This window comes from Astatotilapia calliptera, chromosome 13, assembly GCF_900246225.1.
Source record: "Astatotilapia calliptera chromosome 13, fAstCal1.2, whole genome shotgun sequence".
NCBI classification, from domain to species: Eukaryota; Metazoa; Chordata; class Actinopteri; order Cichliformes; family Cichlidae; genus Astatotilapia; species Astatotilapia calliptera.
In genome coordinates this window covers 23,981,277-24,005,157 of record NC_039314.1, presented here as the reverse complement: position 1 = coordinate 24,005,157, position 23,881 = coordinate 23,981,277, and the positions used below count along the sequence as shown (strand labels likewise).

The 23,881-nt window shown below is 41.9% G+C and overlaps 2 protein-coding genes across 6 annotated transcripts in view; one reads left to right on the top strand and one right to left on the bottom strand.

Moving 5' to 3' along the window:
- The first annotated feature begins 2,097 nt into the window (after window positions 1-2,097).
- otx1 (orthodenticle homeobox 1) lies at window positions 2,098-8,529 on the top strand. Its single transcript, XM_026191049.1, has 4 exons — window positions 2,098-2,392; window positions 4,647-4,836; window positions 5,237-5,388; window positions 6,709-8,529. Exons 2-4 carry the CDS (start codon window positions 4,740-4,742, stop codon window positions 7,456-7,458), a joined length of 999 nt encoding a protein of 332 aa, XP_026046834.1. The 5' UTR covers window positions 2,098-2,392; window positions 4,647-4,739; the 3' UTR covers window positions 7,459-8,529.
- Window positions 8,530-13,752: 5,223 nt separating this feature from the next.
- wdpcp (WD repeat containing planar cell polarity effector) overlaps window positions 13,753-23,881 on the bottom strand; it is an 88,061-nt gene continuing 77,932 nt past the window's right edge. For 4 of the 5 annotated variants that reach the window (XM_026189711.1, XM_026189712.1, XM_026189709.1 and 1 more), the window contains 3 exons: window positions 19,827-19,918; window positions 18,321-18,352; window positions 13,753-16,911 (listed from right to left, as the gene is read on the bottom strand). In XM_026189711.1, the coding sequence (XP_026045496.1) occupies window positions 16,858-16,911; window positions 18,321-18,352; window positions 19,827-19,918 (178 nt within the window). In that variant the 3' untranslated portion in view covers window positions 13,753-16,857. Of the gene's footprint in view, window positions 16,912-18,320; window positions 18,353-19,826; window positions 19,919-23,788; window positions 23,852-23,881 lie in introns of those variants that run through there. The other variant, XM_026189713.1, reaches the window with a different exon arrangement.

The window sequence follows — 23,881 nt, the reverse complement described above, 5'->3', positions numbered from 1 at the left end:
GCGGTCTCTGCGTGCAGCGCCGGGGCTCCTACAACAGTCCGTTTTATGCATCATCGTTTTAATAAGCACCGACAACATCCCCACAGATCCCCGCTTCCAATCCTGCCGGCTGAAGGGACAAAACTTTTCCCCCTCCTCTCCTCACCGCCTAATCCCAGGCTTTACCAGCTCAGCATTAAGAAAATTCAACTGCAATTTGGGATTAGACAAAATACTCTTATTACAAAAGGTTGGTGCAACTTGATAACTTGATACTTGTTCAGGGGTTTATCTCGGGGTCTTACTCACATCGAGAGAGGATGGAAGGGGCAGAGGAAAAAAGCAATGCAGGGGAAATGTCAGAATAAACCGTCTCTTTTGTGTTGTGAGGGCCATATTTGTTGAATGGCCTTTTTGCATAATTTAACGGAGCCTGTGTGTGCATGTGCAGAGGAAAGGAGGGGTGGTGGTATTTCGGTCAGAGCCTTCGCCGGCCCTCTGACAGCTCGGACTTCAGATGTGGTGGAAATAAAAAATGGATAAAAGGTGCGTGAAACCCAAATCAAATACCTCCACTTTAGGCCGCCTCCTCTCTGCGCACACAGCCTCCCTTCAATCAAACGGGCCTGATTTCTCTTTGATTTTGGCCTCTGCGTAAAAACACGGACCTGCACAGGAAGGTGCGTTCAGGTGCGTCTGTAACAAGCATCACTGCAGGCCTACGCACACAACCTACATATTTTTTATTTTTTATTTTTTTTGTAATTATTATTATTGTGCTCTGCAGACTTTTGATGCTCAAGTTTCTCTGTCAAAGTGCTCTCATCGATGACTTTAAGTCCCATCGGCCTCCACTTTGATACTCCCCCTCTTCCTCACTCACACACACACATAAAATTGTAAGTTCCATCCCTGCTCTCTCTCACCCTCTCCCTCTCTTTTTGAGCATTAGCTCGCTTTCAGCTCGGGCCTCATTTACAAAAGTTTGTGTTTTTGCAGAGAATAAGAAGCAGCATCCCCCCCTCCCCCTCCGACACCCGGTACCACTCAGGCCAAATCATAAAGCATACGCAGTGTTTTTCTTTAAGTGCGGAGGGTTAAAAACGTGTTTAAAAACATCAACACAGGATTTGATTCAGTGACCGCAGCTTTCTGCTGCTGATTCTTCTTCTGTGGATTCTTCTTTTTCCTCCGCAGTGAGTTGGAGGTCTATCCCTATTAAACTTTACGTCAACCATCCTCAAATGTAATTCTAAATGGGGATTAAACCTCATTCATATTCATGAGACTGGTGTGTGTGTGTGTGTGTGTGTGTGTGTGTGTGTGTGTGTGTGTGTGTGTGTGTGTGTGTGTGTGTGCGTGCGTGCGGGGGAGAAAAAATAAAAGATGGGAGGGGGCATCACAATAAAAATCAAAATGGATAATTTTAACTTCTATCCTCTGTTTTTTGTTTCGGTGTCCACTTGTTTGTGTTTTTAAAAAATGGCAAACGGTGACCGTAGATAGAAATGTGGCTGAAGCTTCGAGGCCTTTTCTCGTAAATGTGTGTATTGTTTTTTAGGAAATAACTGCCAAACTACAGCGGGGGTTTCCTCGGGTTTCTATTGCTACTAAATCTTGATTTGTAACCTTTGCCATTGAAGCGTTTGTTCGTCTGTTTTTTGTTTGGTGGGGGGGGGGGTCTTTTCAAAAACCCAGAATATGTATTTTAGGTGGAGAAAAGTCAGCACTAAAGTTTGCTGACAATCCCAGCAAAGATGCTCTATACCCGGCATGCAAACAATAAAAAACTGGTTCCTGTGAGGTGCGAGTACCTTCTAAATTCTTCTTATACGCACAGCAGAGCGCAGGCCTGCAGCCTCTGAAGCACCTTCCCCTGCAGGCCTACGAAACATTTCCATCTTTTTAAAACCGCTCTGTGGTTCCTGTGGTCCGGGACTGAGAAGAGGAGGAGGAGGACGGGTGGTGGGGGGAGATGAGTGGGAGTGGGCTCCCCCCGGCTGCCTCTGCTCGCCCATAGGTGGCCTGCGCCGTCCGTCAGCTCGCTAGCCCTCGCTGATTGGCTGCAGGAGGCGGATCCGCAGGTGATCCTCCGCTCATAGAGGCGCGGGGCGGAGAGAAGGTGATCAATCTCCATCCATCTCCATTAGAAATCACCTTAACACTCTGACAGACAACGACAAACCCCCTGAAAGCAAATGAGTTTGATTTATTTGGCTGTAAAAACGGCCGGAACCGCACCGAGGACGCGGCAATGCTGGTGATGCTGCTCGGTTTGCGCACTGATATTTGTTTCTGAGAAAGTCTGCTGCCGCTGCGCGAGTTTTGTGCCCCGCAGACTTCCTGCAGCTGGATAATTTTTACTCGCCTCTTGCGGTTCGAGCGTTCGGGACAAGGGAAGGAGAACAACAAGGTAAAGTTTCCTGTTTTCTTTCGCTGATTTTACGCAAAATCTTCTGGTTTGTGTGCATTTTCGCTCCGAGGAACTCTGAGCCGCGGTTCATTCACGAAATAACCCTATAGCTAAAGTACAAAAACATATTAAAATGTATATTAAAAAAAAAAAAAAAACCTGAAACATTTTTCATGAATAACCCGTACCACGCACCTGATTTCAGTTTGTACCGCTGCACTTTTATATTGAATTTTTGCGCAGATATCAATTACTCAGCACTGTCAAGGACTTCATCTTGAAGCCGATAAATCGAGCCAACTTCCTCCTCCTTTATTTGTTTTTTTTTTGTTTTTTTTTTAATATTCTCATTCCTGTAAGTTTTTATTTATTTTTATTAAGAGCAATTGTCTATTAAAGACTCTGAAGCGCTCAGCAGATAATTGGAGAGGCGTGTTTTTTGGTTTTTGTTAATTTATTTTGCTGATAAGGACCCTTCTGAAACGCTCTCTCTCCCCGGAGGTCTAATCTAAATTCTAATTGAGTTCATTTGCACGGAGATCTCGCCTTTTCACTCTGGCCTGGCTGAGCTGGAAGCGCGTTTTTTTAAAGAGCTGCTGGAATACGCGTTTGGCACGCAGAGGTTTGGTTTGGTCATTGTTAAAATAACCCCACTAATTTAATTCACACTCCCGGGTTGCGTGTTTTTAAGCTTCAGATCAGTCTGCACGCAAACTAGTTTCTCCACCCGGACTCTTTGTGTGTGTGTGTGTTTGTGTGTGTAAATGTTTTAGGAGCTGCTGAATATGTATATAATTTTGCTTATTTTCCTTCAGGTTTGCGTCTTTACTTAACCAGCAGTACTTTACTAGAAACAAAAATAAAACCATGCAGGGTTTTATTTATTAATTTTCTCTGTCTCTCTCACTCTCTCTCTCTCTTTTGTTTTTCTTTTTTTAAGAGCCGAAAAGTAAAGAAGACCGAAGCGTTGCTTTACTAAAAATACAATGCTAAATCTATCTATTTAATCCAGTAAAAATCCAAAATTAAACAAATTTGAACTTTTTTCCAGCTGAATTTGGTCCTCACTTTGTGCACCTTTAAAACAAAGCACAAAAATTGACTCCTCACATCTTCAGCCTGGTTTAAATATAATAACAGAAGCTGGTTGCTGGAGAAAAATGCGTTTCACGTTGGTGGACTTTTAACTGAAATTCTCAGCCGAGGACTGAAGAGCCACAGGAGTCCTGCTGTGGTCAAAAACGCACACGAAGTCTGACGATCCGAAAGAAACAGAAAGAGCCAGAACAGAGATTTTTTGTTATATATGTATTTTTAAATTGATTGTCAAACTACACAGATAATCTAGCGTTCTGTAACTCTGCGTGTGTGTGTGTGTGTGAGAGAGAGAGGGAGAAAGTGCAGGCCTACACACACCTCACACACACATTTTATTCATAAGTTTTATTAAGTTTGCTTTTGTTGTGTGAAATAACCAGATTTATATGAAAAATACACCGGTAATTAGGAAATTTTTTTAAAACTGCAGGTTTGAAAAAACAAATACAAATATGTGAGCGCAAAAAACAGAAGGCAGATGATTATTTTGATTTGAATTATTAATACTACGGAAATGTTTACCCGCGTGTTTTTGTAGTTTATGTCGCAGTAAGAGTGCGCGTGCGTGATTATTTTTTTTTGGAGGGCTGGAATAATTTGCAGGTCTGCTGTAAATAAACGTTGTTATAGTTGGACACACACACGAGACAAAATGCAAATCTAGTTTCTTCTTTTATGACTTTCGTAAAGTCTGTGGGGAGCTTTCAGGTTTAAAGTGTGGATAAATTCTGCTTTGCAAAATAAAAGCTTTGCATTTGTCTCTCTGCGCTCGAGTCTCGGGCCGTTTGGCCCTCTTAATCCTAAAAAATAATCAAATAATCCTGAACACGGTTTTTTTTTTTTTTTTTTTAAGTTCATAGTATTCTGCACCAATTAAAAGGTCTATGTCGAGCTTGAATTAAATTCCTACACTATGATTTCCTGGTTTCTTCATTTATTTGAAAATAAATGCGTTTTTCAGTTAACCGTGGTTTGGGAGGAGGGGGAGTGAGTGGAAGAGATTTGTGAAGAGCTAGAGGTGATAATGATCATGATAATAATAATAAAATATGACAGCAGTGGTCATCAGTGTGAAATGCATACATGTCGGGATTCATCTTGTTTTTTGGTGGCGCACAAACTTCTCACTTGTTTGCGGTGTCTCCTCTCCGTGCAGTAGCTGGAATCGGCCCCCTGACCCGCCAAGCTGCAGCATCGGGGGAAACTGAACCGCTGGCCTGAGCTGGGTGGAGCAGTGACCGCCTGTAGCATGATGTCCTACCTCAAACAGCCCCCCTATGGCGTCAACGGCCTGGGGCTCAGTGGCGCTGCCATGGACCTGCTGCACCCCTCAGTGGGTTACCCAGGTAGGCCCCCCCCCCCCAACTCTCACTCTCTCTCTCTCAGCCACACACACACACACACACACACTGAGCACCTGGACAGAAGCATGCGCAGTAAACATGAGCTCCAAATCAAGGGGTTAGAGTTAAACAACAAGAAACGTTTATAATAATAATAATAACATTGCGTGTTTCACTGTTAAAATGGTAAAAACAAATTTTAAAATGTACACACAACAAAAATGTAAATGTAAAACAGTAAATAAAAAGACACAATTTCTTTTCTAACCCTCAGCCAACAGCAGAGCAGGACAGGCTTGCATGTCGCTACCACTCACCCGACATTATTTACAGGTTTCCTCCGTGTTTCTGACGCGGTTCTCCGGTCTTTCTCTCCCCTCTGTGTCGCCTTTCTTCCCCGCAGCTACTCCCAGGAAGCAGCGGCGGGAGCGAACCACCTTCACCCGCTCCCAGCTCGACGTCCTGGAAGCTCTGTTCGCCAAAACCCGGTACCCGGACATATTCATGCGGGAGGAGGTCGCACTGAAAATCAACCTGCCTGAATCAAGAGTCCAGGTACAAAAATAAATAAAAAGTAAAAAAAAAGACACATTTTAACCTCTGCTTCCGCTGACATTAAGTTAATGTCTTTAGTGTGGTTGACCGTATTTTTAAAAAGTAGGACAATGAAGACCTGCAAGTTTAGTTAAAATAGTCAAACGAAGATGTCAGCTTACTCTTATGAACTTCAAAGTAATTTATTTAAAGAGTTTATTTTCTTTATTTTCAAAAACCTCTAATTTAAATACATTTTCCCTTATCTCCTGAGGGACTGTTAATGACGTCATTTGTGTCTGAATTAAAGGTTAATTATCGGTTAACGCTCCAGCTAGCAAGCTACAAACTGTACAGGCAAATATCTTAGATTATGGTACATTTATGTCCCCGTTTTCATGCTACTAAATCATTAATCTTTTTTTTTTAAGAGTCACAAATATTTAAGTCAATTATGGGGAAATTAAGAATGATTCCTGGGTAACTTTAGGCCTTGTATGTACCCCAGTAATGCACTGATTTTTAAGAAGAAAAGGACAACAAAAATCATGCAGATGGCTAGATACTGGTTAGATAATGAGTGTAATTAAAATTACACACCTTGGTTTGTTTATTAGTTCCTCAGTAAAGTAAAATTTAGTAGCTGCCTTTCTATTTCTTTTTTTTTTTTTTGTATTTGGCTCAATACACTGGTTTGTGTGGCATTTTGTTTTGTCACACAAACCTCATAGTACTTCATTTAATTTCAATAATAATAATAATGATGATATCATAGACCCGGGTAGGCTGATGCAAACAAACTGAATTTACTAAAGATTATTTTACAGCAGAATCACTCAATTATTTTTAAAAATTGTATTTATTTTTTTCATTTTTGATGCTCTTCAAGTACAGGTCGTGTAATTCGATCTGAAATATGAAGAAACCAAGACTCAAACCTGCATATACTCCAAACATCTCACTGGTGTACTCCAGTATTGAACAAACACTGCTCCTTGAAAGGCATTAGGGGAAATCCAAGGCACAATTCGAGTTATTTTCAGAATGTGTGTAAAGCAAAATGCTCTACACAATCATACCCTCTCTGTGCTCTAGAGTTACTCTACTGTGTGGTGAAACTCAATAGCCTGTTATCTTAGACCCGTCTACCAGGTATGAAATTAGACCCCTGGCTGGTCCAAGCCAAGGGGCCGGGGTGGAAATGAACCTTGATGGCTAATAACCCCCAATTTTCCTCCATAATGTACTCCCACCATGGCCCAGGAGGTTCTTTTTTTCCTGAAATGCTGAGGCCGGTGTCGTGTAGGGTTGCTAACTCCTGGCTGGTGTTTGTGGTTGTAGGTGTGGTTCAAGAACCGGAGGGCCAAGTGTCGCCAGCAGCAGCAAAGCGGCAGCAGTGCCAAAGCCCGGCCGCCCAAGAAGAAGTCCTCTCCGGCCCGGGAGAGTACCGGATCTGAGAGCAGCGGCCAGTTTACACCTCCTGCTGTCTCCAGCACGGGCTCTTCCTCCTCTTCGTCCTCGTCCACCAATCACACGGGCCCAGCGGCACTCAGCAGCACCTCTACCTCCATCAGCACCGTCTCCTCTATATGGAGCCCTGCTATCTCCCCTGGAAACGCTCCGGCTCCTGCCGTAGCCCCGCTCCCTGAGCCCGGGCCCCCATCTAATGCCTCCTGTATGCAGCGTTCCATGTCAGGCTCTGCTGCAGCCGCCACCTCCTACCCCATGTCCTACAACCAGACGCCGGGCTATGGCCAGGGCTACCCCACCCCTTCCAGCTCCTATTTTAGCGGCGTGGACTGCGGCTCCTACCTAGCCCCCATGCACTCCCATCACCACCCGCACCAGCTCAGCCCCATGACGGCCTCATCTATGTCGGGCCACCCGCACCACCACATCTCCCAGTCGTCAGGCCACCACCACCATCACCACCACCACCAGGCGTACGGCAGCTCCGGCCTGGCCTTCAACTCCTCCGACTGCCTGGATTACAAAGAGCAGACTGCCGCCTCTTCATGGAAGCTCAACTTTAACACCACAGACTGCTTGGACTACAAAGACCAGGCGTCCTGGAGGTTCCAAGTCTTGTGATCAGGCTTTCTTCCCCACCCACCCGCCACTGCCCGCCCTGCTTGTCTGCTCTCTTTTATTTTCCAGATTAGCTTACTGCTTGTTTTTTAAAAAGACAAAAGAGTTTATGAACCATAAGACAACAAGATAGCAGCAGGAATGCTCAAAAATCGGACTTCCTTCTCCCGCTCGTCCTGTTTCAAAGTTTAAAAGAAGAAAGAAAGAAAGAAAAAGACAGACCTGTAAAGAGAAAGCATCAGGAGCAGATTTCCTGAAGACGAAGAAAAAGGGTTGGTTTTTTTTTTGTTTTTTTAAAAGACACCCCTCCTTGGGATAAGCTTAACAAAACTGTTTTTCCAAGAGTCATTTCAACCAAACTCCTTTGACCACCAGCTCTCTGGATGGGAGGAATATTTTCCCCTCTGGTGCACCGACGGGAACTGCCTGCCGTGCCCTCTTTACCTCCATCGAGTCCTGTATAGTTTTTATTATTTTCTGGAATTTGTTATTTTAGGATGACAGAGATTTTTAGTCAGCTGCACACAGGAGCTGAAATATGTAAATATGTATTTGGGTCAGTTACAGTGACCATGTTTAGTTGTTGTTTTTTTCTTTTCTGAATTTAAAATTGTTTATTACCACTTTGAAAGAAAGAAAGAAGAAAAGAGAAACTGTATGTAAATCTTCCCAAATATTCCAAAGAGAACAAATTGGCCATAAAGTTCAGCTTTTATATCCACCTTGTTTTACTCAGCAAAATTTGAAATGTCTTGGGGAAAACTCTAAATCTAAACTATAGATGCAGAAACTATTCTGGGACATTTTCTTTTTTCCAGATATTATTATTATAATTATTATTCTAGCTTCCACGTTTTCAAAGCAGACCACCTCTCTGGGACATGTTTGAACCGCAGCACTTGGCTTGTTATTGGAGTCAAAGCTTTTTATTATTATTATTATTTTAACTCTTCTGGGGGAGGAGAGGAAAATGTGGATTTATAGCTCCAAAAATGACAGTGAGATGTTGAATGTATCTTTAAAGGCGACCACCCTTACATACATGTTCATCCAATAAAGATCCGTTAAGTCATATTTTATTTTTCCTTGTCTCACTTTGATTCCCAACAGGGAGTCGAGTTTCTTTTTGTACACCATCAAATTACAAACTCGACACTGCTGTTTTCTCTTATTTGAACTAGTCACACTTTTATTTAAAAGCTTGTTGATTTTTGTCCCCCCCACCCCCATCCCCTAATTATAACGGGGGTAAATGCAAATTAGGCCATAATTAAAACAAGCCGTGAACGCCGTGTAGGCTTGCATTTCCATTTTAGAGAGCAGCCGTTTAATCCTCTCAGTGTCTGCCTTTAAATTGAAATGCTGACATCTCTCCTTGCTTTAGGGAAGCAAAGTGTCTTTTAAAATAAAATAATAATCTTTTTTTTTTTTTTTTAAAAAAGTTAACCTCCTTCACCAAACAGTCCAAACAGTAAGCCGGGAGACAGCTGATCGAGGCGTAATTGAACGCAGCGCTGTAATGGCGTGATAATTACTCCTGCGCCCCGAGTTGGTTTCTCCAAAATATCCTGCAGGAATTTCACCGCCTCTGATGCGGTAATTACGTAGGTGGGGCCAGGTTAGGGGGTCACATGTAAGTGTGTGTGTGTTTAATGCGTTTCTGCTCCGGGGCAATATCAAAAGGAAGGAGGGGGGTCGTTTTAAAAAATCGCGTCAGTGCACTGGCAAGGTTGTTTTGGACGCGTTTAGAGCAATGAAGGCCGCACAGAGAGCGGGAGGTTCAGGCTAATTATTTGCCCCAATTAAACCCTCATCCTTGCGCAAAGAAAATGAGCAGGTTGTGCGCACTTTCTTTTCTGCCCGCTAATGAAGACAAATTGAATTCTGTTTATTATTACAGGGCTCTCTCTCTCTGTGTCTCTCTCGCTGATTATTTCTATACTTCTGTCTGTGAAAAATCAACAAAACGTCTGAAACACAAAGTTATATATTTTAAAAAGGAGGATAACTTATAAAAGGTGAGAACAGTAACGCTGGAATTTATTTTCCTTTTTTTTGCATTTATTGGTTCAAATATTTTTAAAATGAAAGCCACAGTTTTGCCAACTGAGTTCTGCTTTTTAAATACGTCTCAGTGAGAAGTTAAATCCTACAAATGTATGCACTTTTACGCAGAAGTCTCTGGTTTTGTTTGATTTAAAAGATCCAAACCAGAAATGGAAATTATAGCAACAAATAATGTAAAAAAAAAACAACAAAACAACAAGAAACTGCTTTGACTTTGAATTTTTCCCCCCGGTAAAATCTGGGTCGTTCTGGCGCTTTAAGGCCTCTGAAAGCGACGCAAACAAACAGAAGCAGTTTTATTCCGCCTGTGAGGAAAGGTCACGACGTAAAATTGAGTCTATTTGAAGCATAAAAAGGTAAAATTCAGGAGATTTTTTTTCTTTTTCCTGTTGCCCTGATCAGATTATCAGTCTGATCGATACATATTTCAGGTTCCTGCTCGTGTGGAGTCCGTTTCAGCTGCAGCCGGCCCTCTCCCACTCTGTCCCTCTCCCTCCATTTCTCTATCTCTCCCTTTATGCAAATGAGTCTCGCAGCAGCTGAATAAATATCTGCAGACCAGGACATTAAACGTGTTTGCGCCAAGACGCGCAAACAGCGCAGCGAGCGGCGGATTTGTTCGGATTTGCATCAAACAAATATTTGCTGCCGCTCTTGCGCGATGGTTTAAGGAGTTTGAGGGAGCCACAGGTCTCTCGTGAGGCAGCTGCTCACCTTCAAACACGAGCTGGAGTGAAAAGACGCGCTTTTCATCTAGTTTCCTCTGAGCGAGCGAAGCCGCGGTTCCAATTAAACAGTCGAGCAGGAAATCAGAGTGTAAAACAGACTGTAATCAGACTCAGTGCGAACAATGCAGGGATTAAAATCTGGGATTTAAGGCTAAACTACTCCCGCAAATGCAATCTGATTCTGCGCAGCGTTAGAGAGCAATAAAGCGCACGAAGCAGCACTTTGGTACACCTGCGAAAATGCAGCAATGGCCCACCTAAAATGAGAAAGGAGCCAAAAAGAAGGAAGTTTCAGTTTTTACAAAAATCCTGGAAAATAATCCGATCGTTTTAATTAATAATTAATATATTAGTGTTGCTGTTTCAGTTGTTGACTTATTAATTTTGGTGTCAAACGAAGGAATTCAAACCTTTGAAAGTCAAGAAATTATTTGGCTTAAATCCATCAGGAGTGAATTCAAGTGCAGTTCTGTTCAAGCTTAAAGGAGGTGATGGTGAATTAAATGTTTAGCAAAAGGTCGAAAAAACAAAACCACATTGTTTAGTTTGCATTGTTTCTACTGTTTCACACTAAGATTTAAAAATTTTCAAGTAATGTATACTACAGGGGATGCTATCAGATTGACTTAACAACGCAGACATGTAGTTCGTTTTCCCTAAGACAACATTAAACGCACCACACTTCTTTTTACACCTGATGTAGTTCTAAAACGACGTAAATGTGTTGGAACATTGTCTTCTAATCCTAAAATGTTCTGACTGATCTGAAAACTGGACTGGAATATTTATCGACCTGAAAATAAGACAGAAATTATTATAAATTAAAACAAGAAATTTGCTGAAAAATGCACAAATTCAAATGATATTTTCCCCACGTTTCACAACAATAACGTGCAGAAAAGCTAAACACACAAAACATGGCCTCACCTGAGCTCCACCGAGCTCCACCAATGAGAAACCTTTATATTTATATGATATCATCCAGCCAAACAGTCTCTGTCTTTGTTCATCTCACATGTTTTGCAATCAGTTTTTGAATTCTTGGAGGACTTTAGTTGATCGGAATCATGGGGGTGTTTTGAGGACACCGTTTAATCAACATAACGGATAAACAGAACTACAAATAATCAGTTCTTTCACCTGAATGTTGGCAATGCGATGCTCTAAAATGCTGACAGGGAGAATTAAAGCCTTAAAACAATAATCCACAGATACAAAAACAGAGTGCTGCAGCAGTTTTCCTGCAGGAGTATATTAGATATGTGATATTTTAATAATTAAAAAGGGTGTTATTGAACTATTAGTGTGACCAGTGTTTGTATAAGCCTGATTTTGAGGGTCTGACACCTTCATATTCTGCTCAACGGGACGATCGATCGCAGCACAACGTCCCCCTGTTGTCAGCTGATTTGACCTTTTGGCCTCTCATCTTTTGCGGTTAAGGTGTGTGAATGTGGGTGGACTGGAAACTGTTGACACTTTGTTCACACTTTGTCCAGGAAATGAACTGGAACCATGCCGGACGGTCCTCGCATGAGTGGTTTGAGATTTGTATCTAGGAAAGTAAAAAAGAGACAGACAGAAAAGATAAAGACAGAAACCGGACTGATCCTCCAGTATTTGGTTTGCGAGCACTCCTGGGCTTCGATAAGTCAGTGTGTATGTGTGCGCAAGACAAAGATCCGAAAGGCCCGGCAGATGCACCGATAGCAGCCTGCATGCTGGGACTGTTTTCTTGTCTTCCATTTCCATGCAGGACAGGAAAAAAACAGCACTCACGCTTGTCTTTCATTGGCTGCCGACTGTCGCCAGACCTTGGCATCCTGTTGTGTTCATAGGCCGGTATGAAGAGTGAAGGGTGATACAGAGGAGGATTAAATTTACCTGAGAGGTTGATCTGGGGTCAACTGTACACCAACATGGGAGTAGTCCGGGCCACCGTCTCAGGTTTCTGTGCTTTGTCAGGCAAGGCCTCAGTTTCCTGCTTTTAAATTCTTTAGTTGAACATCAGGTGTGGGAATTTTAAAAAAGGGTAGCTTGGTTGATTTGTTTTGGTTTATTTAGTAATTTTGAAATGTTTTCTGGCCTAAAAACCCTTCAACCCCTTGAGTTCGTCATTGAGACTCAAAGAAGCCGAGAGTACCACCGAGGATTTCACAGCTGAGTCCAGGCGGCCGGCGCAGCCGAGCTGGTGGAGTGAAAGCAGCTTAGTCACCCCTGTGGCACTAGGCACTGAGAGCATTCATGAAATTCCTCTTGGGTTTGGGAGCTGTAGGTTTAGTTCAGCAGAGGACAGACTAGGGACAATTTGTACATAGAGTCTTAGCCGTCCCATTTCTGTGGAATTAAAGGAGTACACGGGTTACCTGATCCTGAAGCGTGCTGAGAGATTTGGTCACCTCTCTTTACGTCAGGTAGACAGCTCTGGTCACTTTGTTGGTGATTCTCAGTTTCCAGCTAGTGAGACATCCAACACTTGTGAGAGCTTTTCTTAAAACAAGCATGAAAAGGCATAATTTAAAAACAAAATGCTTTTTGTGGCAGAAAATTGTGCATTTACACAGAAACACTGTAGGCCCAGGTGGCTTATTGTACTAATTTGCAAAGAATCCTCATTATAATGAAGGATGAAGGCCGGTAAACAAATTTACAACCACAATAGGAGCCACGTGAAGCTGCACTTATGCACGTGATGATTTGGTAAATTTAGTAGCTAGCATGCTTTTGATCTCTTTCTATATAAAAGTTTGATATTAATGACTTAATTTCAAATTTACACCCATAAATAATAACTAAAAAGACCCACTTTCATTCACTCGCATGGCATCTAACAATCCTCCCTTTTTTATGTTAGCGATGGAAATCCACAAAGTTTAAATAAAGATGTGGAAATATTTCAACTTTGGGAGAAAATAAGTCAGTGGATCCTCCTGACACCATCACATCAGGAATGGAGGACAAGCTTCTAGTCGGTATTTGAGGGCAGCTGGAGCTCTGTGGTTCAACACTACTTGTATATGGAGACAGAACGGTGGGTGAAACCACAGAACTTATCGGCAAGTTACAGGAAATTGCTTTACCAGCAAAAGTGGGAACCATGTCCCATTTAAATGCGCTGAGTACTCTTAAGCATCACTATGAGCCTGCGGGTTTATAATGTAATGGAGCATATTTAAACACAATATTTTCTTAAACCTATCCAGCGAGTGAAAATTAAACAAACGAGTGAGTGAAAACAAAGAAGTGCAAAACACAAAAAGCTCACAAAGGAGACAAGAACTGTGGCCTCCTGACCTCCTGGGACCTTGCGTGCACTTCGTTTGCTGTGAAGTCTAATTCTGCTCTTTAAAATACTGCTGTTAACTCATGCACAGGGACAAGAACCAGCAGCCACACATCAGTTTAGTTTCACAAAACACCAAATGAACTTGCACCGTCTGAACCATGGGCATGTGGTGCTGAATTAGCCAAAGGAAAAGAGGTCTGATGGGGGCAACAAGGCTGAAAAGTTGGCATTTTTATTGACATGGGTAGAATAAAATGGTGACATTGAGATTTAACATTTTTTTTGTCAACATGCAAAGGAAGTCCAAACTGCAGGGCAGAATCAGATGCATTTGACTAGATGTTTGCTTACACTGATACTGCCCTCCTACACCACTGCTGCCATTATCTTACTTGGGTTTTGCTAATCACCAACACCGTCTCCACTGAAGTCCTGTTACTGTAGACCATTAAATTAAATGATTGGAGGCTTTTGTGCTGCTCTGAGATCAGCTGAGCAGTCACGCACTTCCTTCCTCCTCCTTTTCCTCCCTTGAAGTGGCTGATGGAGGGAAATCAGACAAGATTGGACCGGCGAAAGCAGCTCTCGCTGATTTCTGCAAAGGACGACACCCCTCATATCTGACTTTTGTTTTTCTGATGACAGCCCCACTTCCTGTCCTCTTTCCTCATGCATCAGTTGCGTCACAGCGAGGAGGGGATAGATTAGAGAGGTATCTGAAGAGTGCTTACATTATCTCATCTGCAAAGGATGCAGCAGACTCATCATCCCAAGTTACAACTTGTCTTCTCCTTGCAGCCCACCAGACTTGGGAGGGCTTAATGGAGGGCTGGTTGGCCTGCAGGCTTTAGCGCTTCCCCGCAGCGGACGTCGTCTCTGTGTGTCAACGCATCGCTGTCTGACGTGTTGGCCACATTTTCTTTTTCATTCAGAGACAAGATTCTCTTCACAAACAGATGCCAGGGGCAGAAATGCATAAAAATGATGCAGTACTATGACCGTAAACCTTCAAAATTAAAATCTCACAGCAAAGAAATAAAGTTACTTGGACCACGCATGAGGAAATATAGATTTCTATACGTGTTTACATTATTTGCATGCACATTTATTTCAGTCTGAGAGTTAGTTCAGCTCATAAAATCAAAAGAAGACAAATCCTAATGCATCTTTTGGGGATTTCAGAATTCAATTTTCTTTAAAGAAAATAACTAACAGTGTTTTGCAGCTCATGTGTACATCAAAAGAAAACTTTGTAAGAAAATCTGACAAAATCAGCCACATTCATGAAGTATCAGCCTGATAAAACTATAACGTGTGTATAATTTGCTGTCATAAGAAGTCTCCAGAATCTATAACAGGACCCATCAGATCATATTTATTTTATTTACCCGTGTTTTATTTTTTTGTTTAGTCTAACAAAAAAGAAAAGAAAGGAAAAACAAACTGTTCGAATCAGAGAATCAAGATATAACGCTTTTGTCTGTGAGGCTTTTTCAGGAACAGATATTAAAACTAGATATGCTAAACTATAACCGAGCACTTTTCTCGATGAAGCGATCGCAGTGTGATCCTTAAGCAAAGTGCATCTCAATCACCTGAGAACCAACAACAAAGAGAAACTGTAACACTAGTCAGTATATTTCTTTGTTTTTCAGGGAATCTCTTCCTTCTAAAAACTCTCCGTTGTAAGTAAACTTGTCTCTTTGATGTCTTTAATGGTCTTGACATATTTGTCTATAATATTTTAGGGATTTCTCTTGCAGAGATCAGAAACAAACCTATAAATCATACAAACGTCCCCCTGAGGGGGGAACCGTATCAGTCCAATCAGGGCCATCATTAGACGCAGTGCAGAGAAACAGCACAGCTGTTGCACAGAGAGGGGGGGGGGATAGGCAGATAACCTGGATAATAGCAAATGCTGGAGGCTTGATTCATTTCCAAATGTTAACAAGGCCGTTTCACAGCTCCAGCACGCCGCGCAGTATGTTAATACCACTAATAAGCCTATCTCTGCAAGTCATCTCGGATGGCAAAGATTGGAGCGTGAGGCGGTGTTTCATAAATAAAAGCTGCTGGCCACATTTTAAATGAAGCATAACTATTTAGGATTTCACAAAGCTGACATAATTGCTTAAAGGGTAACCGAGGAGAGCATTTGGTCTCCCACTTTGTTTTCTGTATTATGAAATTTCATTTGTATTATGAGCTTTCACTGTTTGCATGTCAAAAAGGTGACTGTGTAGGCCATTGGAGGGATGGGAGGGACCCGTGTTTGCCTGTTAAGCAATTTTGCAGTTTTTATTCAAGCTGTCAAGTCAAACAATCAGGAGATAATGCAGCCTTGGTTTGTAAATTATAAACGTGTCAAGAGATGCACTAAAGGCGGCGACAGATGCCACTTATCTCCAGCTGCCTCTGCAGTGTGACTGTATCATCAGAAGGGAAATATAACATTTTGATGTTTACATAAGAGAAGTATTAGTATCAGTCAGAAATGTAATTCCTTTCACCCATCCCTTTCGTAGAGGATTGACTCCCCGAAAAACATACAATGATTTTTTTTAAAGCTAACAAAACAAACAAACAAACAAAAAAAAAAACAGCAGAAAAGCATCCTCGCTGATCTTCTGTCCATTTCCAACATCGCTTCTTGTATATTTTTTGGTGGAAATCCTCTTAGAATGCAAAGTAAATAGATTACGATACAGTGAGGGATTAGGGCTCGCGCGGCGCTGTCAGATTAGTCGGTGAGCGCAGCGCGTCGACAGCTCTGACACGGCTATGGCTGCTGTTCAGGAAAGGGGCTCCGCGCGATGCTTTAAAGTCGCTGGTTGGCTCCCGTTCATGAATAAAACTGCGGCCTGTAATCTCGTCCAACACGCAAACACACACATTTACTCGGCGCACACGCACACATGCGCGTGCAGAGGAAGCCTGGAACATCCAATATCAGTGAGATGAGTGTAAAATGGGAGTCTTTATTTTTTCAGGCTGATTAATGTAAAGGTTTTAAACATTTTCTGCCGTGTTTTTAAAAGAAGAAGCAGGTAAGTGTTTCCTTCAAGGGTTCATTTGGTTTAGACTTCACAAAGACACGAAATAAGCTGAATTCAGTGAATTTCATGTTTATGATTTGGCTGAAATGTTCTATGACAGGTATAAAAAAATAAACAGTTTTCCATGTGTGGCTGTGAATGAGGGGACTTTTAAACCCTTTATAGATTAAGCTTCAAGCAAAGTAACTACTGTGCTTGTTATTGGTGAGATGTTGTGTCCCTCTGGGATTAATAAAGTCTTATCTGTTGTTCGTTAGTCTTTTCAAACCATCCCTAAATGAACCACATGAAGCATCCCGGGGTCGTCGTCATCATCCTGAGGAAGAAACAGAAACATCCCCCTTAATAAACATGAATAATGACTATTATATAAATATAAACATATGGCGCTGCAGTCATTTCTGCATTTATTATATTCATCATCCAACAGTCTGTTGAACAATTAATCCTGTAAAAACAATAAAAAGAACTAAGTGACCAATGTAATATAAATGTTATCAAATGTAATAAAAATAACAGCATATATTAATTTTTAATTTTTTAATATCTAATTGGCTAATCACTGTAAACAGCAGTCCAATAAGACATCCTCCAGGTATTGTTCAACTCTAATGCAATAACTTCTCTTTGTTTACTTTTATACATATAAATAAATACACACATTGTTTATTTAGTTCTCGTTTCAGTTTACGAGTCTATAAGTTGAATTCATGCAGTTTGATCTATTATCAGCAACTATAAATTTAACCCTCATTTCAGTAATTAAGATAATTCAGGTAATAAAAGATTGACACTCACTGGCCACTTAATTACGTCCACCTGTATAAATTACTCCAATGCAAGCAGTCACATTTATGACGCTGTTGCAAAGGTGTCCTTTCACCGCACTGTTAGATAATGATTGCATTTACGGTTAGCAGCTTCCAACCAACCAAATGTGGGGCAAAGTTTATGAGTTTATCTAGGACAATGTGGGAAATGTCACTGATGCTAAACAGCGACTGCTCTGGTTTGCATCGCTCACGTGAAGCATGGATTTACTGATACCCCAATTTTTTCGAACCATGAACGGAAGCTAAGGATTGTTTTTGCGATCTTATGCGACAGTCTTTCAGCCGCTGGTCTCCCTGCTTGTGATCTTGGGGTTTCACTGAGGATAAATCCACACAGCCACACTTTTCTAGTTGTTCACCTTCATGAATTACAGTCAGCTGAACTGTTGGTGTGGGACTCCATATAACTATCACGGCGTGCCAAACAGAGCGAGACCAGTAGTGCACATTTAAGAACATCAGAAATGAGCGATTACACTGTTATGGTTATAGACTGTCCATGGATTTTTATATAAAGTTTATATAAATGACAATAAATAAAGTTATGTGTAACTCACTGACAGGATGGTTGTATTAGTTATTTTTCTACAGGTGTCACAATAACTCCCGTAGTGAGACTTTTTTAGCGCAGTAATCATGAAACTCTGCCATCACGACAGCACTAAATCACAGCGAGCTCTGAGTTAATGTGTCTTAATATGAGAAGCTGTGATTGCTTATAAAAACTGTACATTAACAAACTCCTAAATGTCCTCATAACTGCTTGTAAATGCAGAGCATTATTAGCATTAATACGTGTTTATACACTGATCATAAATGCAAAACTTTACATGTTTTTCTGCACTAAACTGCAGCTTCTGCAACCGCGTTACTTAACTATCAGTCAACTTACATTCACTCCGTCTCCGTCAGCTCTGCTGCTTCCTGCAGAACAAAACGACAGAAGGCATCTGAGAATGATGTTCGATGCTGCCGTAAACCAGCCATGACACTTGAAACAAGTACAACAACCAAACATTAGACATGCATAATCACACACGACAGCCCCACGGCGCGTAAACACACGCAGCTGAACGCCTGAACAGGTTACATGCTCGCTCAGCAGGTCGGACACGTCGCCTTTTCTGGGTTTTAACGAACGTAAACCGTTGTCACTCATGGCGATCTCTCTCGCTCTGAGCGCTGCGTTAATAAGGTTATGATTGACATTAAAACCCTGACGTGCATATACAGATATTTAAAACGGTGATGCAAATTCCCCTCAATAGCCTACAGTCCGGATTATGGAATGACAGAGCGATTTGATGCAGAGACAATTGCTAATCACCTAAAAAAAAAAGAAGGAAAAAATGGAATTATTAAAATGGAGAGAGCAGGATGGAGGGAGGAGGCAGCGCAGCTACAAGAAGAAGAAGAAGAAGAAGAAGTGATGTTTTCTTAATGGGTATTTTTCCTAAATGACCAGTTAGTCATCTCAGACATCTGAGACGGGGAGAGCAGAGCACTCAGGCGACGTTTAGAGAATAAAAAGCAGGCTGAATGTCGCCGGAGAATTGCTGCGGGGCTTAAAACGTGGCCCTGACACTGAAATGCTGAACATTATTAGCTGCTCTTTAAAATAATGGGCACGCTCTCTCCATCAGCTGTTACTGGTGAAAGCACTTGTTGTCTTGTAGGCAGTTTGGGATGATTAACAGCAAAATGGAGGGTGGATTAATCTAAAGTCAAAGGAACGTAAACATAGTGGATTCAATTATTAGATCTGCAGTTTTGGCTTAAATTCTAGATTTGGGAAGGGAAGGTAACTCGAGCCAGAAAGAAATCAGATGCTTTGTACAGGTATAAGTACCTGTACAAATGAGAAAAATTATGTTGGCGTGACTTCTTTAAATAAGAAAGAGCCACAATAACAGGACACGGATGAGATCTAACATGCATGAATGGTCTTCAATCATACACAAAATCATACACAAAACTCTGTATTTCTCTGGTCATCATCTTCAGGTTAATCATTTTCTTGTTTTCATTTTTTAAGCATTTAATAAAGTCTGCTAGGTTTGCATCTAAACTCAGTCTAGATGTAAACCAGGTGAAAAATGATCCATCAGTCTATCCATCTATCAATTTTCTGCCTCTTCTGCAATCAGGTCAAAGGATGCTGCAGTCTAAGTAGAGATGCCCTGACTTCTCCTCTCCTTGGCCACACTAACCAAGATGTTGGAAAGACATCTAAAAAAAGCTAAACTGATTCAAAAGTAAAAAGTTTAGTAGACATTGATATCAAACCTAGCTATGGTTTCTTTACAATAAGACAGGTTTCACTTTTTTTACCAAAGCTGACTAGCAATGTCATCCTCCGAGAGAGTTTTGCACTGTTCATTTATACCTGCAGACTTACCTGTTTGTTTCAGCATCCTGAGCACGTCTGGGTTGACGGTCAAATGTAAGGTCTCTGGTTGTTGTCTCCTCCGACTGGCTGCTCCATCAGCACTGACGAAAGAAAATAGAGCTGGTGACACATGTTTCATGTTGTTTAAAACTGAACGAATGAGTACGTTCGTAAAACAAAGCACAGAATAGATAAGACCAGAAACATTATGATAAAGTAAATATGCTGTTAGCCTCTAAGGTTCTATATCTGGCACAAAACCATTAGCGGCAAATCCTGAAAGGCAGAGATCTTTAGACAAGCAGAAATCATCCATGAACCCTCTTATAAACCCAGCACTGATTTAGCAGGTCTGGACTCACTCACGAGCTTCTCCAGCTGGCTAACAGGCTAAGCTATGCAGTTTCAGGAAAAGCTCACTGCAACTGATAAAAGAGAAATTTAACGACAGATTGACATGAAGTGTGAAATCATGAGATTTTCTACTGGCCCAAAAGAGGAAGGAAGCAATGCAGACATTAAGCCTGTATTACTCCATGCTTTTAAGCAATACATTGATTTATAGAAAATAATTTTATTGACCATTTGGCTGTGGTTTGGAATTTTTTGGGCGTCCCCAAACCACTACTTTTTCCAGGATCCCGTCGCTGGTTCATGTTTCATTCCCCCCTTTGAACCTCTCTGGTCACCACTGGTTACTCAAAGCACCTTATGAGCTTTGCCACCTCAGAGAGCTCCCATCCAATTATCTGGCTATGATGATTCGGCCTTGTGAAAGCAGCGCAGGTTTTTACACCTGACTATTTCCCCTTGTCCAATTTTTCAACTACTAAAGCTGTCTTATTTCAAAAAAAGTTTTTGTATTTATTCATCTTGGGTTTGCTTTGTCCACTAAGGTTTTAAGTCTGCTTCTAGTTTATATTTCAGATAGAGATTTAATGAATTCAATGAATCTGAAACTTTAGTTTTACAGTGTTTGGTTTGTCCGTTTCCATCACAGATTTAGATACACACCACTGTTACTGCTGAAACTGCTAAAACTAAGGTGTTTTTTCTCTATAGCATTACCAGAAATATAAATATAAATGGTCGGTAAGACAGAATTGAACTGCAAGCAGATACTTCTCTCAACCTTTCAAATGTTCAAACATGAACATTTTTAGTTTTTCCTTTACAACTTTAGATTAAGTCACACCAAGAAGTCACAGTCAGCGCATTTATCGTTATCATTTATCATCATAAATTAAACTGTTAACGGAAATTCTCAGCTCTCTGTCGCTCTGAATGCTCACAGTAACTTTGGCCTCCAGTAAGCAAAAATAAAAAAATGAAATCTTGCATTCTCCTTCCTCCACTGACAGAAGACTGTGTGATGAGCGAGAGAGGCCAGCAGCCATCAAAGGAACGTTGGGACGCTTCCCAGATTTCCGTCTTGTTCTCTCTCACTTCGAGTCGGATTTGGGGAATGCGGCGGGAATCGGCGAGGAGCCCCCAAACTGCCATTGTGCTCGCCTTCCTCTCTTTCTCCGCTCTTTTCTCAGCGAGCCAAACGGGAAAACGCCTGCGCTATAATTCCTGCCCTACTCAATCTCAGCTAAGCTGTCACTGGCTTCACATGAGAAACAATGAAACTTCATCGGAGACCAGATTACAAAAGAGGAGGGGGGGTGGGGGGAGTTTCAATATAAAAATTGTTCTAAAGGAGGAGGGGGGGGGGGGGGGGTGCAATAAAAAAGCAGAAGCTTTGTCTCTTCCTCTCTGTGGCCATTATCTTTGGGGAGGTTTGGGGATCTGCTTTCTTAGCCTCTGTCAGTGGTGCAGGGGAAGACCTGGGGTAGTACGACTGGGCTTTTGGCTGCCAAATCGCCCTAACCCTCTTTACCGCTCTTTTTTCCCTCGTCTCGTTCCTTTTACTGTTTTTAAAAAGAGCTTAGGACACAGCATCTCTGTCTCTTCCCCTCTCTCTCTCTCTCTCTCTGGACCCAGCTTGTTTAAATTGGCCGATAGGAAAGGATTTGGGGTGGATGGAAGGGGCTTAGAGAAACGCAGAGTGGAGGGGTTGGAGGGTGGAGGGGGTGCAGCAGAGAGTCATCAGTGTTACAGTCAAACAGCCATGAAAAGCCTATGAGGATGAAAAGAACAAGAGTGCCTTTTTATCTAATGCACACAAATCCCATATAAATACTCCAATATGTTAGTTGGGGTATGACAAGGAAGGCCCCTCCATCACTTCCCCACCCCACCACCATCCCACAATAATAGAGCCGTGGATGTGGCTGTGTTTGTGTGTATGTTTGTGTGTGAGAGACGGAGAGGGATGCTTTCAGCGCGTCTTTAGTCACACTGTTTCAACATGTCATTCATGTGGACGATTGTATTAAACAATCACTCTGAAACACTGAGTTTGGTCTGCACTCTGGAGACTGAGCCGTAGTGAAAATGGACTCTGGTGGCGTTTTAAAAATGTGGCTCCCGGTTCAACTCTGGGATCGCTGGAAGCGTAAGACCCGGAACTGATGTGGTTTTGACATTTGAAATGTCGCTGGGAGTGAAGGCTCTTAGGCTGCAGCTGGGTCATTTGGCCACAGACGCTCTCATACGATTCATGAGCAGACAATGCAGAACCTCTGGGGGAACGTAGCAGTGTCTGGATGCCTTATTTGTAGTGAGCTGAACTAAATTTTTTTTTTTAAATATAAATGGCAGCTCAAGTCAACATTTTTGCAAAAACAAAGTGTCAAATGATTGTGACAGTATAGTATCGCCTGCATTTGTAACCTCTTAACACTATAGAAAGTTTACGTTTGTTTATCTGCCTGATCCACAAATGTATTGTGGTTAATTCTCTCGCACTATATGCACAAAGGGTAAAGGAACAGTGTTATACTGTGTGTGTTTGGAAAGAGGTTAAAGTGATCAGCAAATCACGCTTCACCAAAACCTGTTGCTTCTTGTTTTTTTCCAGAAGGACATAAAATACACTCACCAGCTACTACGTTAATGCGAATATCTAGTCAGTCGATCACTCAGTGCATTTAAGCATGCAGACATGATCAAAGCGAGCTACTGAAGTTGTGACCATCAGAATGAGGAGGAAAGGCAACTTCAGCAGCCTGTTTCGCACCAATAACCACACCATGTTCAGAGTATTTTAGAAACTGCTGATCTGCTGGGATTTTCCCCTCACAGCCATGCCTACGGTTTACAGAGAATGGTCTTAAAAACAGAAAATACCCAGTGACTTAATATTGTAAGGTAAAGACCCCACAATAACACAGAGAAACCCCAAACAATCAGGCGGCCCCTTATGAGCAAGCACTTTGGCGACAGTGGGAAGGAAAAACTCCATCTTTATCAGGAAGAAACCTCTGGCAGAACCAGGCTGACAGAGGGGCAAGCCATCTGCAGCAACCAGTTAGGGGTGAGGGGAGGGACACAAGACAAAAGGCATGCAGTGGAAGAGAGCCAGAGATGAATCATCACTCATAATTAAATGCATAATACTCAAATAACTGCTCATTAATTGGCGGTACAGGAGATTCACGTCATGGATGTGCGGTGGACAAATCTGCAGCGACTGTGTGATGTCATCTTATCTTTGAGGAGTGTTTCCAGCACCTTGCTGAATCTACGCCTTGAGGAATTAAGGCAGTTCTGAAGGCAAAAAGGGGATCCAACTCAGTACTAGGAAGGAGTATCTAATGATTGGCTGGTGAGCGTATGTACTAACATTAAAGGACCTCAGTCCAAAGCTTACAGCCTTTACAGTGTCATATGCACCACTTTGATAACTTTACAGTCTTTTTCTAGTGCCTCTTCTCTGATGCCATCACGCATGTCCTGAAAAAGAGCGTCCATGACTAATCGGGTATCAGTGTAAAAGCTGTAATGTCTCTCAGTCATAAAAAGGCAAGATTTTGTAACTTTAATCTGATCATAGACCACATAAAAGTTAGACACAACCACCGTACCGTCTCGGACTCATTTCTGGACTCTCCATACTGAAGCTTCAGCATTAACGTGTTGTTTTCTTCCTCAAGAAGGGAGGAGAAGGGAGGAGAATC

Coding starts and splice junctions, on each gene's coding strand:
- otx1 (XM_026191049.1), top strand. CDS start 4,740: ATGATGTCCTACCTCAAACAGCCCCCCTATGGCGTCAACGGCCTGGGG. Junction 4,837..5,236: donor CCCCTCAGTGGGTTACCCAG/GTAGGCCCCCCC, acceptor TCTTCCCCGCAG/CTACTCCCAGGAAGCAGCGG. Junction 5,389..6,708: donor TGCCTGAATCAAGAGTCCAG/GTACAAAAATAA, acceptor TTGTGGTTGTAG/GTGTGGTTCAAGAACCGGAG.